This window comes from Sceloporus occidentalis, unplaced genomic scaffold (genome assembly GCF_023333645.1).
Source record: "Sceloporus occidentalis isolate IW3139 unplaced genomic scaffold, rSceOcc1.0.p SCAF_113, whole genome shotgun sequence".
Taxonomy (NCBI): domain Eukaryota; kingdom Metazoa; phylum Chordata; class Lepidosauria; order Squamata; family Phrynosomatidae; genus Sceloporus; species Sceloporus occidentalis.
The window spans coordinates 379419-397668 of NW_028317093.1; the positions used below are offsets into that span (position 1 = coordinate 379419).

Here is an 18250-nt window from a genome sequence, read left to right on the forward strand (position 1 = left end):
TTTTAGTCTTTGCAACATATCTCATACGTGATGCATAAATCTAGAAGAAGGATGTGGTTTACATTTGTGTCCAAACTTCAACCAAAAAATCAGAAAGATTGAAATCTGTCATTATTCATGCTGTATGGAATGTAGAAAAAAGTGTTAACTTATAGCAAGTTCTTCATGCACGATTAATCAACTTAAAATCAAATTAATGATTTTCCGAATACAGGCCATCTGTAATTCTTCTTTCTTAATAACAGATGTGCCATGTGTTAAAGGGTTCACGTCTAATGACAAGGTTGCAGTTAGAGAAATTTACAGTGTTTTCGAGAGGTGTAACTTAAAACTTTATATATATAAAAAAAAGGTTTAAAATGTCTCACTGTATTACATCCCTTTCGATTCCTCATATGCGATTAAATGCAATTCATCCCCCAGAGTAGCAGTCACTTTTGCATTTTGTCATTATAGTCCACACAGGCTATTGGTAATACATTTAGAACAATATTATCCCTTGTTTTGCATGTACAGTTCTGCATTTCCGATTTTTTTATGCTTTACATAAAACATTCCAGCAAGGTCTCAATTTTTAAATTTTAACATGTAAAGTGGGACCTTCCTTTAAATGACTATATTCTGGATTTTGTCATTTTTTTAGTTATATTCTATTTGACATGTGTCATTTGCATGGGAAGCATCCTACGACATAGGACACAAGGACTTCCTTTACTTGCAAAAACAATTGCATCTTGTGATTACATCTTTTGCACAGGTTTTGGGGCAACGTGTTATGGCTTATTAATTGAACAAATGCAGTCAGGGCTGCTATCGGAAATCTCCATGCCCCTTCCATCAGCTGGCCCCATGTCCATCTCATTGTCCCACCCATCACTCCGTCTTAAGATCCTCCATTAAGCACACCTTATGGCAAGCCTAGGGTTAGTGGCACCTGGGTGCACTATTTCTTCAAGGCCCTCCTATAAACAGCATTCATACATACTAACACACAAACTAGCTCTAACACCCACAGACACACTGCACACTTACATTCATACACATACTGTCTCCTGCTCCTCTTCTTCCTCTCCAACAATCCTCATGATAGTCTAACCATATCTTTAGAGATGTGTGCACCAACCTTATAATGGTTCCCACAGTTTGATCAGGTTTTCATTAGAATTTTCAGAATCCAAAACAGGATTACATTTTTAATTACAGAATACTATACCATTGTGCAATGTAAAAGCTTTTTAACTTAGTGTTTATATAATTATGATGTGACATGTCATGCCTGTAAATAATTTCCCTTTTTCAGTTTAGTTCATTATTTCGGTGCTTTCTAATGCCAATCCACTGACACCCACGTCAGAGTCAAATTAGAAGAGGAGAAAGATTTCCCCAGTCCTAAGGACAGCAGGGTTCGATATTCTTCGACAACCCATGTAGTCTATTTATGCTTGCCTTTTGGCTATTAGTCACTATTTCTTCTATGCTGTGACCATGTTAAGATGTGTTTTAATAGACTCCCTGTTAGCAGATCTGTAATTAAAACAGTAATTTGTGCTATTTTTATGGGTTTTATTTTTAGTCTTGGTGTATATCGTCACTTCTCAGTAACATGTTAATTCCTCTTGATTTTCTGAATGCTTTTGTTGATGCTAGAAAGCAAGCAAATGATTTATTTGCAACCCAGCTGCCAGATGGTCATCTCGAAAAGCCTGTGAGGGACACGAAGAGGTGAATGTTATTGTTGACTAGCTACTTTAGCTGTTAAGTTCAGCGTCCCAGCGACATATGGAAGGCATGAAAAGATCCTTTCTATGGCACTGCTGATTACTTGAATGTTTAAATATGCATTAGTGCCATCAACGGGACATTGAGTGACAGTCTTTGAGCCTGTAATGTGTGAGTCGTAAAGCCAAGTTGACTTGATTTTTCAAGGGCAGGATAAAGTTAGTCTCCTGGGAAAAGGAAATCTATGAATCCTGTAGAGTACATGATTTACAGGTATAACATAAGGGTTGCTGGACACATGCATAAGCCAAGATTTAAATTGCAGATTAAGGAAATGTGTAACATTATTGAGATCTAGAACATATTAACTGATTCGGAACGTCACCGATGTGGATGTTAACACTCAGTTTACCATAGACATTTTAGAAGTATGCAAACATAAGAACTGCTCTGCTTTCTATCTCAGGAGCATTCCACGTTCTGTGTCTCAGGCTGTTTCACTCCAATAACAGCAATAAGATAATCATTAATGATATAATATGAGAAATTTATTTTTGGTGCTTATTCAAGGTTATGTTTTGTTGCCTGTTTTGTGTGTTCCCACTCAGAAATGTCTCACATTTTTGCTCACTTGTGCTATTAAAGAGGAGAAACCTCCATTGACATATCAGTCTGATCCTACCAACAGAACATGGTAGTTTGCAAAGTCAAGTGCAGAAGGGTGACGATGAGTGTTCTATGGATGGCCACAAAGGTCACTGGGTCCCAGTCAACTTAATCAAGTGGTTTACTTGACAAACAAAGCATACATAATATGCGTGGTTATATGTGTATTTTTATCTGGAAAGGGTTGTTCCAGGAAAGTTTGTTTCAGGAAAGTTCTAAATCAATATCCACCAAAATATTCATATATGTTTCATATATTTTTATTTCAGGAAGTGGATGTTTAAGATATTAATCAAATACAATTTACAATTTATTTGTCATAACACTTAATACCAAACACATTATGTTCATCCTTATGTAAACATGTTGAGTTCTATCTTTGTTTACTTCCGAAAAAATTTATTTTCCTATGTTAATATGTAGTTTGTCCTCATTAGATTTATGTATGCGTGCTTTAAGATAATCTTTAAGATAATCTTTAAGATAATCTTAAAGTGTACATTAATGAAGATTACAGGTACTGTTTACCCCTTAGATAAAATATTATTTGATCTCTTCAGCATGTTAATCTAATAAATTTTAGGAGATTTGTGATTTTATTCTTTTCTCTAAAAAATGGAATATAGAAAAACTGTTTCTATAACAACTTCTTTTTTGCAATTCAAGTTATTTTGGGGACGTGTTTGGACTTTCATCGGTACTAGGAGTGATGTTTCTAAAGTAGAGTAAATGGGACAGCACATTTAAATATTTCACCTTAACGAGGTTTTAGATTTATAGACCCTACCTGGGTTCTCCTTAAAGAAGGGATGAGTTGCCCCTTTAAATGGATGCATGAATGACCTTGAATTAACTTCTGATCTTGGTTTTACTCTTGGGCCAAATGGTCCTTATAGAGTTTGGGCCAAATGGTCCTTATAGAGTTTGGAGAAAAAAAGTTGTTCATCTGAAGATGAAAAAAAAATAGCATTTTCTCCCTAAAGGAAAACCATGTTCTGGCGTCATAGTTTTCATTTAAATATAAATGACGAGAACCATATTGATCAAGTAACCATTAGTGATGTTGGAGCGCACACAGTGTTTCAGCCACCCTCTTGTGTACTTGTCATCTCTTTTATCACCACTGGAGTTAGCGTGTAACCATGCAAAAATGGCAGCTTTATGTGGTTATTCCCAGAATACCAAATGCCTACCAGTTATAGTCACGCTGTAAGTAGGACTTAAGAGAACGATTCTACAGGATATGTGTATCTTGATGCTGTCCTAATACACATTCATCCCAGACTATCACTGGTTCTTCAGTAGATGCCCACTTTTTCTTTTTGGAAGTTAATTTGTCCTTTTGCAAGAAACAGAGCGAGCCGAATGTTGTTAATAATTATTTGTTGACCTTAGCTAATGTCATTCTTTACATTTTATTAGCGAGGTTTATATTTGGTGCACTTAATGCACTCCTTTTATCTTTACCACTGTAATTTGCATGAAACAGTACCAATTTCCACATCACTTTTCTTGACATATTTCACTTCCTTTATTGGACTGTTTTCTATAGAAATGCTTTTATGACCTTCTATGCTTCCTCTCTTTAGTTCCATTAATTCTGGGTAAAATAAAATACAGTTATGTCAATAGGGACATGTCTAAGAATAAAAGAAATGGACAAAAACACAAGGGGGTCTATTCACTAAAGGTTGAATTAACATGGGAATTTGCAGGGATGTTGTGACTCATCTTATTGGCTTTACTATATATGATGACGAGCTAACCCCAGTGATCTTCTGCTACAGGAAGAGCTCTGTTTTACCTTCGGAAGCCGGAGGTATTTTGTTTTTTAATCGTCTAATGAAGAACTGGTGAAAATGCTCCATATAGGGCCACAGAGAATACCGGGTCCCAATCTTTCTCTTCTGGGACTTCATCATCTTGGCCTTTCCCTGCAATGAGAGGGACCACTGATGTCTTCAGGAGGATGAGGGAGCCAAAGGCTCAACCCACACGCACCACCACCAAAGCTGAGAAAGAGCTTGGCTGGCCCTGTATAATGTATAATTAAAAGTGAGATTTCTTGAAAGTCTCTTCAACCATTGAATTAAACATTATATAGAGCTAGCTCAGCCCTTCTTGGTTACCAGTGGCGGCCATTCATAATGAAAAGTGAAGTGAGAATGCTAAAACCACAACTCTCCTGTAAACCCTCCTGTCACCTCTCCCTTCAGTGAATAAAGTTATGTCACTTTTTTGATTCTTTAGTCATGGGCTTCCTCGCTTGCATATTCCAGCTGTTTAAGACACAGTCTTGTAAGTGCAGCATACGGTTAGAATTGCATAAGCTAAACGTTCTTCATACAGACATACTACTTAAATTGTTTTTAGATCTTTCCAGTGCAGCAACATTCTGAGTAACTTCTCATGCTTCATTAATCTTTTTTTTCTACCATCAGTCTGTCTTTACAACGCTTCTATTTTTGAACGTACTTTTAAACCAGTTGCTGATCATAACATGATCGATGTGTAGAGACATGAACCAGCTATGTAGGGCGTTTGTGATGAACATTTTTTTATTGTTACCTGTTACATTATTGTGCAATCAGCCATATAAAAAAATCTCACCTACTGGTATTTTAAGTGCAATAAGTGTGGAGGAAACCTCTTGTCAGCATCCTACGATCAGGAATGCAGAATGGCTGAACTCAAATACACAGTTAGCTTCAAATTAGTAACATCGCAACTGCATTTTTTACACCCTTTAGGGCACTAGTGGCACAGTCTTCTCTGACTGCATAGTAATCCAAGATCCAGCAAGCACAGTGCACAAACACTACGCAAATACAATGTCTATAACTATATCTGGGAACTTGCGGGCTTCAGGTACCAGGTTCTCACCCTTGCGGGATGTGCCAGGACTGTTAACATCGGTGGGCGTTCCTGCTGAAGTCGCGGGAAACACTCCCATTTAAAAGGGAAATGGGTGGGGAGTGGGGCTTGTCAGGACCCCCCTCCAGCGACACTGATGATTCGGATGTCGACCCAGAAAAGCAGCGCTTCTCCCGGAGTCTCTGGGTGAAACCTGGAGAGTTCCCAGATACGTCTGTAACACTATGGCCATGTGCCAAGAAATCAGTAAAGCAAGCAGAAAGATAAGAAAGAACACCAAGGAGAGAGAACAGCTGCATGAGCACTAAAGAGCCATAGAAAGAAAGAAAAAAAACAAAACTTCCTTTCCCAGCAGGAAGCATTTGTATGTACAGCACTTGCACATGCTCAGTAGCACTCGCATTCTCTTCAATAAGAGTAAAAGCAGCCAATCACATGTAAGTCGAGTGCTGATGTTTTGCTTGCATGCATAGGACTGACTGCTGCAACTCCCATTGACTTCGATGAGACTGCTACTGAGCATGTGCAGGAAGTGTGCCACCTGCTTAGCACTTCCTGCTTTCAGTACAGCCAGGGGAGGAGTTTAAATGAGACAGGAAGCTTATTTTCTAACTCTACTAACTAAAGAATGGATGCTCCATGTATGTATAGTGTTGCATTGTTATTGTGCTACATATGTAACTTTACTCCTAGCTATTCCGTTCGGATTAATTTTTAAGCGATACAGCAATAGTGTGTGTTGGTGCATGAACATAGTAGGTTTTAGTCTTTTGTTCATATTTATTTCTGTGAGGGTTAATACTTTGTCTTTTGCCTTTTAATTTTAGGATTTGCATAATAAATATTATTTTATTATGTTTCTTTAGTATTTACAGATGAACATGCTATGGTATCCTCCTAGTTCACTCTATGACTCCTTGCCCCTATATCAGCACTTTAATTTTAATATGTATTACCTACCTATCATGATGACAGCATAAAGTGTACAGTATGTCAGAATCCATTTATAAAAAAACCCCACAAACTTTTTACAATATAAAGACAATTATTATGTTAATCTGATTTATATAAGGTTATCATTTTTGTTGAAAGGTTGACCACAATATTTTATTTGCGGACATTAGAACAAAATAATATCCCTATTTCTTATTTTAAAACACTTGGGGTTTTAGTAGTGATTGACGATATAAATAAATAAATGTAAAAAGAAATAAAAACCGGTACAAGATGGCTGTACTGAACTTTTTTACTCATTATAGACTAATTATTATATATATATTTTAACATGAGGTTATATATTTTTTTTTTTTATGCAGGACAATTGACTTTATATCATAATTGTAAAGCTCAGAGGTATTGTCTGCTCATTCTTATAATGATAATTGTGAATTAAAGAGCTATTTAAATGCATTAGGTTTCTCATATTAAGACAACACCGTTATGTATTTATCTCACATCAAGCCGCAATGTAGCAAACAGCATTCTTTTTACTTGGAGAACTTGCTGTGATTACAATGGACATTAGAGAATGATTTTAGTTAACCTTAGATGAAGAAAATGCAATTTGTTTTCTAGTGGATTTTGGCACACGTAAAAATGAACTTCATATTTCAAGCTGTCCTGAGGGTTAAGGGATATAATATCCATATACCCATTTCAAAAAATAATTGTCGTTAGACTCCCTATAAATTTATAGTGAGTCTAAAGACAATCACTATTTGAAATGGGGATATGGATATTTTTATAAATATATAATTTATAAAGATATCATTTATTGAAAAAAGTGACATTCAAAAGAGTAAAAAAAAGTTTGCCATATTAAAATTATATGAAAGTATTCATTTGTTTCATGACAGTCATCATTTTATATTTTAAAAGCGAAGAAACTTTTGGAATGTCCCTATATGTATAAGTAAGTGTTTGAAAGGTACTTGAAATAAGAAAAACATGTGGGTATTTTTCCGAAGGCTATACTGTATTTTAAAAAGCCCCTTCATTTATTTCATTGCTAAATGTTGATTTGAAATCCCATGCTTTGATATTTTCTTGACTTGTAAACGTTCCTTCCATCTAATGTTCCGTATGACTTAATGTTTTACCAAGTCTTATGCCATATGGTTGACCCTGTCGCCAAGGCTGGCACTGTGTGATCGGTTACGTGTGGGTAATAAGTGTATGCAATAGTGATGGAGTTCTCCGAATCCTCTAATTTCTTTGATTATTATTATTATTAATTATTTTTGTTATATAGCGCCATCATATTCCATAACTCTATACACTTGGAAGCAGAGCCAATACATTAAATTGATTGCGGTATTTCTTTCAATAAGTAAATCATTGATGACGTTATCAATCAGGACTTAACATTTATTGATAGGACTGTTTTTTTCTTTCTCTCTTAAAGGCCAAGAAGTAACTTTATGACTGGGGTATAGCCTTAGTAATACATCGGGTACATTTTAAGTGCAAAGTTCTTGTTCCTTTCGACACATGCACAGCATGCACACTAAATCCGAAACATGAATCCTTTATAGCTAACAATATTGAATCAAGGTTTAGATGTTGATAAATAATAATATATTACACATATAAGTCAGGTATCCTAAAATAAGATTAATGTGTTTTTAGAGAGGATTTCGCACAGCAAGGACTTTGGAAATAGGAAACCCATTTGGTTAATAGTACAGTGGAAAACATAACACAATTCTCTGCTGAATATGATCCCTCTCGGGTAGATTGCATTTCTCGCTTTACACATTGCATGGAATGGGAATACCTACCAGGGATTGTATTAATATAAGACTGTAGAGAAAGGTTAAATAATATTTATTAGCAGTGTTTGGTTCATATTTTATTATGCGCTACTATGTTTCGTTAAACCAGCCTTGTATTCCGTGATAGTGAAAGAAAAATACTGAAAAGAAAACGCTTGATAAACAAAACACTTTTCCTTTTCAGGCACCAGTGCTTATTGCGGGGTTTAATTTGTGATTTTAGAACTCGCCCACAACCAGTGTGGGATGTCAACTTGTGGTTCTCGCTGTCACCTGACTCATGACTAATTACTGTTTAATAAAGAAAAATATATCTAAATGTATCCCTTCGTGCTTGACATATTTCATTTAGCAAAATATTGAAATCTTCTTTTTTGAAGTTTAGGTGCCTTAGTCTAAATTTGCTAAAGCAGCTGAGCCTACTGATCTGATGGCATTGTGACTTTTACATTATTGTATGATTTCAAAGGAGCATCCATGGAGCTTAAAGAGCACCACTTTTTTTTGTTACTGGGATCAAATTAAAAATATGCTCTTTTTTTTAAACAGTTCTAATAGTAGCGTGATATAAGTAGAATGGCTCAGTCTTAATGTCCCAGCCAGACTTGCTGCCAAATTAGTCTATGAGAAAACAGACTTTGTTAACATTGTTATGAAGAATAAGCTCAATGTGTTGTTTGAGCAGAGAATTTCACCCAAAATATCACATGACTGACAACAATGACAGCCTCCAGGTCTGCAGATAAAGGAAGTTTACTGGAACAAAAAGAGATAAAAGCAGGTCTTTGACAGCATTGACCTACATTACTCTGCACAGCGCTGGATTTTGTGCTCAATGGGACTTCGCCTTTAAAGTTCATCCTTCTTTTATTGGTTTATGGGCAGGAAAGCAAAAGCCGAATAATGAAGCTACGTTTGCCTCAACTGGGAGGAAGGTAGAAAGGACATTGATGAAAATCTGTTGTCCTACTAAGCCACTGTCCACATTTTACCAGAAGGGCATAAGCTCTTGTAACCAATCGGTTCTACCAATTTCCATCAGAAAGGGTTCACACGGACCTTTTCCCAAATAACCTAGTAGTCTGTAGCCTCTAAGAGAGTAAAAAAAGTATAAAAAATGCTGGGAAAGTAATAAAAGTGAAATAATTACCTATTTCTTTAATTGTTTTTGAGAGCTAATACACAGAATAAGAAGGAGAAAAAATAGTAATGCAAGAGTTTAATTAAATTATCATATATTGTAATCTGCTGTTACAGGTAGATTTTCCTACTCATGAACTGTGAACAGAAATTGCAATAATTGTTATAATCTCGTGGAACAGAGATACGAGAGACAAGCAGACTGTATATAGATAGGGGCAAAGTCAAGCGAAGGATTCTCAGTGGTGATGCCACATTAATTATGTCTTATTTGCCTTATGAAGAATTGGGTATAGGCCAAGTTATGTCACATTGAGCCTTCTACTCAATTCTACGCTAAAATACAAAAGTGTCTGAGAATCACTGTTTACTTTTGACACCCTAATGCCTGCACTTGCCCTGGCCACTGAGCCCAGGACACTTCCTAAAGACCTAGATACCCTTGAAAGCCTGAAATTTATTAAACTTCACTTAGTGGATAAAGGTGTCATTTTTTCCGGATTTGCTCTTTAACTTTCTACGGCTAACATAGTACTACTCTATAGAAATACGTTGTATGCAGACTGTACTACTCTATAGAAATACATTGTATGCAGATGAGTTCAAAGTCCATGTTTAAGTTTACCTGGCAAATAAAAAAGGAGCCCCCCCCGTCTAGGAGACGAATTTGATGAAATAGAAGTCATTAACCATTTTATGACATAAACCCAAAGCTAAAGATTGCATACAGTAAAATGCATTGTAGTCCGTTCCTTTAACCCCTTAGTGACTGACGGATGGGAGCATGTTAGAACAGCATGACCTCACCACTGGGTAACTAACACCAAGATGTGTTAACATAACACTAACTCACTAATCACTCACTAATGATTGACAGCATAGGGCCTTATAAAATAAAACCAACTCACTGTCTGACAGCAGGGTGCAAATTAATGCAACATAAACACAACGCAATATAAACACGTGTCCGTACGTCATATAGCCTGTTAAATCATGGTGGACATCGGTATGTCACTTTATTGCCAATTATCATTTTTCTAAAAACAATTGTAATGGGTTTTAAACAAACTACTTATCAATATTATGATGTTTCCCGAAGTGCCGCATTGGTATGAAGGCATGCTAATCTGCGCCAGTAACACTGGATGCTTTTTATGAGAAAACATTTGACAGCGCAGCCTGGAATAAGAACACCTTTTAATCAACCACACTTGATTAAAAGCCTTAAAACCTCATTATACATGTCTGAATGGCTTTGCGTCAGATACAATGTAGAAAATTAAGGACATTTGTATTCATTTACTCCACGTATTTTTCTATCATCTCCTTCTAGAAAAGACATTTTAGTCTTTAAGATTACAGCTCTGTGAAGCCGATTCACTGAGCAGCCCTGGCATCGGGAATCTTTTTGCCGGGGATGATACTATTTATTTACTGTTTTTTTGTTATTTTTTGGTGTTATATGCACCCATGTGTCTTGCATAGCTCTCTCGACAGTGTCACATGCCGCTTGTGCACCAGAGTGTCTCAGCATGTATTATTTGATCATTTTTGTATATTGTCAATTTTACTGTTATTGCGGATTTTCACTTCCCCCTATGGTAATAGTGCTACAGAACTTATGGGAATCTATAAATGTAATGTAACTAGCATATGTGAGCATCATTGAAATGATGCGGCCGAATGACTCTCTAATACCTTTCTCTGTCTTTCCCACTCCACCTTTTTTTCTCTTTATCTCTTCTCTCTTTAGTTCCGTCTTTCCCCTCTCCTTCTCTCTCTATCATCACCATCTGTCTGACCCCTAAACACTATAATGTCCACTCCGTCCCATTTCTACTTATTTTAATATCATGTCGTTCATCCCGCCATATCCCCGGCCCTCTAAATGCGGCTTTAGAAATATAGTTTCTAGTAGCATTGCATAATTATGAAATTTGAATCTGAATCATACTTTTGCTGGGAACGCTTGTCATGTGATCCAAAAGGACAGGAACAGAAAATACAGGAGGCAAGTTTATTTCAGAGGAGAAATGTTAGAACAAGAGGCCAAATCTAAAACTGGCGGGCCAGAAGTTTAACTGTAATGTAAGGAGCTTTTGCTTTACCGAGAGGGTGGTAACTAAATGGAACAGCCTCCCATCAGAAGTGGTAGAGGCTAATTCAGTGAGGGGATAAGTTGTAAAGCAATTCTGAATGTAAAACACCAAGAACTGATTAAGGTCTGAGCGTCAACATCAGGAAAAATGGGCAGATGGGCCAAATGGTTCTTATGTGTCAGCAAATGCTACATTTCTATGTAAAAGCAGGCGCTGATTGGTTGTTGTCATAGCAACTGAAAAACTGTTTTTTTTTTTAAAGTTTATGTGATTTAACCCTTCAGAGGAAATAGTAAAAGAAAATAGCATTTTTCCGGTAAGGTTTTGTCTAAGTGGAACGATGCACTGCTGTTAAAATACCAGCTAGATGCCGATGCTAATGACGTACTCCTCAATATCAAAGAGTCATTTTCCATTGTTAAAAATAAATCAATAATACATGCATTTAACATGCTTTGGAATGTATGTTTCCCTGTTATCCGATGTTAACAGACATGGTCTCTTTCCTTAAACAGGTATTTAACACATATTCAAATGAGGATTATGATAGACGGAATGACGAGGTGGACCCGGTCGCTGCATCGGCTGAATACGAGCTTGAAAAACGGGTGGAAAAGCTTGACTTGTTCCCAGTGGACTTAGAAAAAGGTAACAGAAAATGAATCCATTGTTACAACGTCGGGGGGTTATAATAAGGCACAACCCGGAATCAAATGGCGGTTTCCAGAACACAGCAGCTCATTAACCCCTTTATCCTAAGCCCAAGGATCGCCAAGCGTCAGGCTCATTCAGTAGGACTGTGCTTGGGATTGTAATTAATTTGCAGCGTGGTGCTCCGTGTAAGCTGTTATCTTTATTACCGTGGTTTTACTGGTCACTAATGCAGATAAATATGTCCTCTTTAAAAGGTTAATAAACTGCACGTTTTCTTTGCAAATGTACACCAGGCAAACCGGGCACATGGATTGTAATTTTTCTATACAGTAGAGATTATTCATTGCAAGGCTAAAAGCGCTGGTCTATCAAGAGCTGTCCACTGGGCATAACCCCGCTGTTATTATAACCGGCTACTGGGTCACTAAAACTATCAACGAGAGCAAGTGGAAGTAACGAAGGGCAGCTTATCTTCATATGAATAAAAACATTAAATGTATTCCTTATTCATGACATCAGCACCTAGCCCCATATGCAAATTAACTATATTTATTTGAGTGTGGTGCCCCATGCCCCACAAAGATCAGGCCGTCGGCTTAATAGCCTGCCCTACGGTGCGTCCCCGCGCAGGAGGGACTCTTATTTCCGCCGTCTTGCACCATTACAGAGGAGAATCCCCATCGTCGTGTCAGTTTGATCCTGCCCACGAGGACTGTTCAGAACTGAAGGCAACCTTCTTGGTTAAGTTGTTCTTAAACCATGTTGTATGTTATGTCACCCATCAGGGAAACCCTTCCCTTTAGTGGCCCGGACACCTGGAAAAGCAGCACCGGAGTTCCACAGAAATACCTTGTAGGGTACAAGAACTTCATTTGTTTATTAACAGGTGCTATCCTACTCACACAAAACATTAATTGCACTTTTTTAGTATGTTAGCCAAATAAAACTTAGCGGATCTGTCATTTTATTAACCCCATCACTGTAGAAGAGTGTAGTGGATATTTTTTGTATCACATGATCCCGGCGGAATATGAATGAGGCAAAATCTTACTTGATTAAAGTAATGTTTCTGGGAAGATTTTGGTTATTCAAGAGCACCAGAATCTGCATTTCTAATTTCTAAGAGTTACATTTAACGGGATAGATAGAACAGCACCTTTAGTAGGAACTGTTAAGTTAAAAATAAAACTCCTTAAGGAAAAAATGCATATAATCAGTAAAATAAATGTGTCATAAAGATATAACACAGCACCTAGCAGAAAAGTCATGGACCAGATGTGCTTATAAAAAGTGCTTATATATATATATATATATATATATACTGTATAAATAAAATCAAAGTAAATAGTTCATAGTCCACTATGATTTCTACGCCTATGCTTTTTTTGACCTTGTGGCGGTTTATTTATGACCCTCAGGTTCCAGCAAATTGATCATGAGCTTCACGCAGCAGAGATTTATTGACTGTAACAGATTCTATCCACAGCTCGGCTTCCACTCGGTTCTATGCAAACTGTCTATGTGAATAGCGCGACAGCGTCCCCTGCTGGCCCGCAGAGAATGCTCATGTGCCGACCTACTTACTATTCTACTTACTATTACTATAATATGCTTTGCTGCCAAATAAGAACTGATTGGCACATTGAACACGCACAAACTCTAAGAATTACATCATTTATTCCTGATTGTTATATTTTCCGCTGAAGATAGCTTCACATAATCTTGTTTAAAAGACACATTTTGAGCCCCTCTCCTATCTTCCAATCGTAATCCAGTAGATTAACATATTGCTTTTAGAAATATTACAGGTGGCTGAGGATTGCGTTTACAACCCTACCACTGCCTTGGTCTTTAACTGACTTCTAAATTCTAGGTAACTGGGCATACATCTTTCTTCCCACGCTCGCTGTCCAGAAAACATACACACTCATGTAACATTTTTAAAGTTTCTTCAATGTACTTATTGATGCTTTTTCATGAAAATATCTCTACAATGGTGTGCTACAAGGCACCCGTGACATCACTACTTATATCTTTTATATTAAATGTCGCCCCCATAAGTATAGCGTTACTAATCATACTTGATATGTTTTATTTAAACAAACAGAGCTTTCGTTCAATACAATTTGAGATTAGTTGTGTTAGATAAAGATATGATAATAGGAGAAATAGGTTATGCGCTCATCTTCCTTTTAACTGTTTCTGATTCACTGCTTTGAAAACCTGGCTTTCTAGTTGTTTTCAAAGACTGCTGTAATAAAATGCGCTTGTATATGCCCCCAATGGACATTTTATCACAATGGAAAACAAACATCACATCGGAAAAAACCGCACACAACAAAAAGACACGAAGGGAAATCAGTGCGGTATTGCCCAGAGCCACATTTAGGCTTAAAACACAAAACCTTTTTTGTTTTTTCATTTGGTGGAACGCTAAGGCATTCGATGTTACCGTGTTTAGTAAATATTAAGAGAATTTTTTTTTTATTTTACAAAAACAAATACAGATCTTATGTATCAAGCATATAAAAAAATATTCCAATACATATTTAAATATTTACATAAATGTTACATATTTAAATATTGTCAAATATATCAGACTTGTCCATATTATTAAGATGGTCCATTTGAGGTTCAATCTGCTGCAAACTTAATTGTGTTTGGGAACGCCAATTTTTAACAATAATACATTTTACCGCCAAGAGTACAAGTTTAGAGAAATATTTTTATTTGATTTTTAAATTTGGAAGATTTAGGTGGAGCAGGCCGGTTTCTGGTCTCAAAGATATTTGTTATTTTAAGAATTGAACAACTTCAGCAAAATGTCTTCTCATAAAGATTTCATGGGGAACTTGGGGAAGCAGTCCCACCAAATATGTTTCAGAGATCTTTCTTGACAGTAACACCTCCGAGATAATCTATTAGGATAAATCCATCCCAGTTTTTCCAGAGTTAAATACCTTCTTTTTTAGAGTTTTAAATAAACTTAAATAAAATTAAATTGAGTCTCCTATTTTTTTCTACCCAATATTTCACTCTCAGGTAATTATAGAGACCCTCATCTAGTAGATCTAATTCATTTTTTTTTATTTTCAAAAGGTATGAAATATTGAGACTTTTAATGTAGCGTGTGGGTGTTTTACTTGAGAAGAACAATGAATGAGCATTTTTTTTAGGGTAAAGGAAAATTAAAGGGTTTAACACTATGTTAGCCACTAAATCATCACCTTTTCATTTCAGATGACGACGGCCTTGGTGTCAGCATTATTGGCATGGGAGTTGGAGCAGACACTGGTCTGGAAAAACTTGGAATATTTGTCAAAACGGTCACCGAAGGAGGGGCTGCACAGAGGGATGGGAGGTATGTGGATGCTACTAGTTAGCAGGTTAAAGATGTGATATCGTCCATCTTTCCCCATCAGTGGTACGGTGCTGTTATCAGTTTATGTAAGGATTTGTCTTTCAGGAATGGTAGTTAAGATAGGGAATTCACATACTTACCTTATTATTATCCTTTCTTTGTATATATTTGTAGCAAATAGCCACACAATGTAATTTTACATTGTTTACTGTTTATCATATGTGTATATCATATGTATTTGTTTCATTTAATATTCTTTAGTTGAAGGTGAAACCTTTTATTGGGCCAACAAAAAATTGTAAGGTCTTTTTCAGGTATATTATATTATATATTTGTTCCGACTGGTATGTCAGCACCGTGTTAGACATCTGACATCTTTTTTAATGTATTTTTTAAATTATTATTTTTTTTGACTAATTATCATGACCATATCCAACTTGGCACATTATTATAGCTTTGAATATACACTTTGTTTTCCCAATATGGATTTTCTATATTTGTCATTTAGTAATCACTTTCACTTACAGATTTAACTTCCGATCATTGACTTACAAAGCAATTTTTCTACATTAAACGCTTTCTTCCAGAACTGCTCCTGCCTGTATTTATATATTGCTAAAATATGGGAATGTTTACTTTGCTTCCTATTCCTTGATGGAGAACTTTAGAAAATGTTTGTATTGAACTGCAAAGGGATAATAGTAGTAAATTACATATTAGTGAAAGTTAATGAAATGGCCCAAACAACCCTAATCTAGTTTTCTATGGTGTGCCATCAAAATGTAATATTTTCTTTGCTCTAATGCATTTCTAAATGCAGGGGTTGTAAATTGCTTTGTCCTGTATTGTTAAAAATTAAACATTTCATTTCTTTTGATTTTTCTGTAGCTTTTTTTCAATTTATGGGGTCAGACTCAAATAAACTCAAAGAAACAAATGGAGAATACTAATGGGTCTCATGTGCTGTTAATTCACAGGACTTTGTGGTTAACATGCAGCATATGTTAAATTGCTGGCTACAATTATGATTACCAGACATTCCTTATAAAATCTGAAGTGGGCAATATATATTACAAAGGCGTAGGGATTCAATGCATCGTGATGCAAAGTGGTGCTCAAAGTCTTGTTAGACCAACCACATGTCCTATCCCCACGCATTTAATAGCAGAGGACATGTGGCTACAGAAAAGTAGCTCTTGAATGGTTGGCACATGCCATGTCTAGAAGAACTGATATATGTATCTCTTCTAATAAGGAATGGATCTTGATCCAAAAGAGGATGGAAGAACTATGAATGTACTGCTAAATATTTTTGTTGGTGCAACAAAAGGTATCACCATCTTCTGTATCTATTTTAGCACAAAACAAACTTAAAAATGAATGTAAAATAATAAATATATAAATTATTTGAAATATACCCTTAATCCATAAATGACCACATTTTAAAATACCTTTTCATAGCAGCTCTCCAAATTGTTCATTAATCACAGGCAGTTCCAACTAAATAAAAGGTGGTTTAGTGGGTAACAAGAACATCTGTGTGCCCGTTGACATGGATTCCTCCCATCCTCATTGCTACTGGTCTCCACACATAATGGAAGGCATAGTAACCCAGTAGTGGTCTGTGATCTTTTCAGTGTGTGGAGTGGTAGGGAACGGTAGAGAGACTTGTGTTGCCACCCTCTCCTCTACTAGACATAAGTGGTTTGCAGAAGGTGCACCCACCATAACTCGTCTTACATCCAAGCTCTGCGACCCCTATAATTAAGCCATTGGCTCATTATGGTAGCCAGTATAACGATGGTTAGTCTTTCTCTTGCACAATTAGTATCTACAGCTGACATCTGATGAAGACTTTGTTTGTCTGCAGTCCTGTGTTTTAAACAGAATTGGAAAGTAAAGATAATATACAGTATATGCTCAGACACACCCTGACACAACCGTTAAAATGCAGTCACAGTTAATGTATGCATTTTGGCAGAACACACATATTGAAAGACAGATTGTAGCTGTTTGCCGCGAAAATCTTTTGAAATACAAGATGAAACGGATCGATAGCTTTCTAAACCCATCAAACACTAGATTTCTTGTGTGAACTCCTGTTTTCTTCTTGTCACCAGGTAACAGGTTGATGATAAAAAGGATACTTAACGTCTTTTATGTACTCGTATTAAAACGGTGTTGATCTGAAATGGATAGTCATCCGCTCAGTGTTTTCCCGATGGAATAAAAGTTTATAGTTCTTATTGTTGATATTTCATAACTATTTGTAAATTCTATGCATAGATTATATGCAAGGTATATATAAAATACATTCAAAATGTAAATAAAATGTGCTAGTACCGGACAGAGTCCACTAACCCGATTCCTTTGATACTTCAAGTCTGTTTCAATCTCAAAGAAAACCATAACAAAAGAGCCTCGATAGTGTAAAAAGTCAAAAGTATGATATAAACAAATTACATGCATTTAGCCACAAACGCATAAGCGTAATATTTCTATCCTACCTGATTGGAAATTAACTCCAGAATATGGAAGTAAGTACGTACTTTCCTTCCCCTGGCGCGTCAACCTTCGGCACGATACCTTGTTGTAAATCAGTTAGCGTCCACAATAAATGAAGACATAAAATGTAATATATAGCCCTATGCATTTCATCAAATCAGGGGCAAATCAATTATCCAAAATCAAATGAAACTGATTAGATACAAAGTTTCAAAACTTGCACTTAAATAAGCCGCATTGATCGTGTAGTCCAATAGTAATTGGAAAAAAGCCACGTGTGTTCTTTGATCAGTACTTTGTTCTTTGGGTATAAGAGGTAAGAGGATATTTATATAATGAATAATCAATATATTACAAAATATTTATCCATCCATAACTGAAAATGTGAATAATCTTGATGTGAAATAATTCCATTGGAACTAAAAGATAGTTCACGTTATCACTTTAGGATTTTTAAT

The 18250-nt window shown here is 36.2% G+C and overlaps 1 protein-coding gene across 1 annotated transcript in view; it reads left to right on the top strand.

The window, feature by feature from the left end:
• Nucleotides 1–18250, top strand: part of LOC149282511 (neurabin-1-like) — an 83306-nt gene that overhangs the window by 32692 nt on the left and 32364 nt on the right. Inside the window, exons 2-3 of the mRNA XM_089498098.1 lie at nt 11788–11920; nt 15167–15287. Of these exons, the coding sequence (XP_089354224.1) occupies nt 11788–11920; nt 15167–15287 (254 nt within the window). The remainder of the gene's footprint in view (nt 1–11787; nt 11921–15166; nt 15288–18250) is intronic.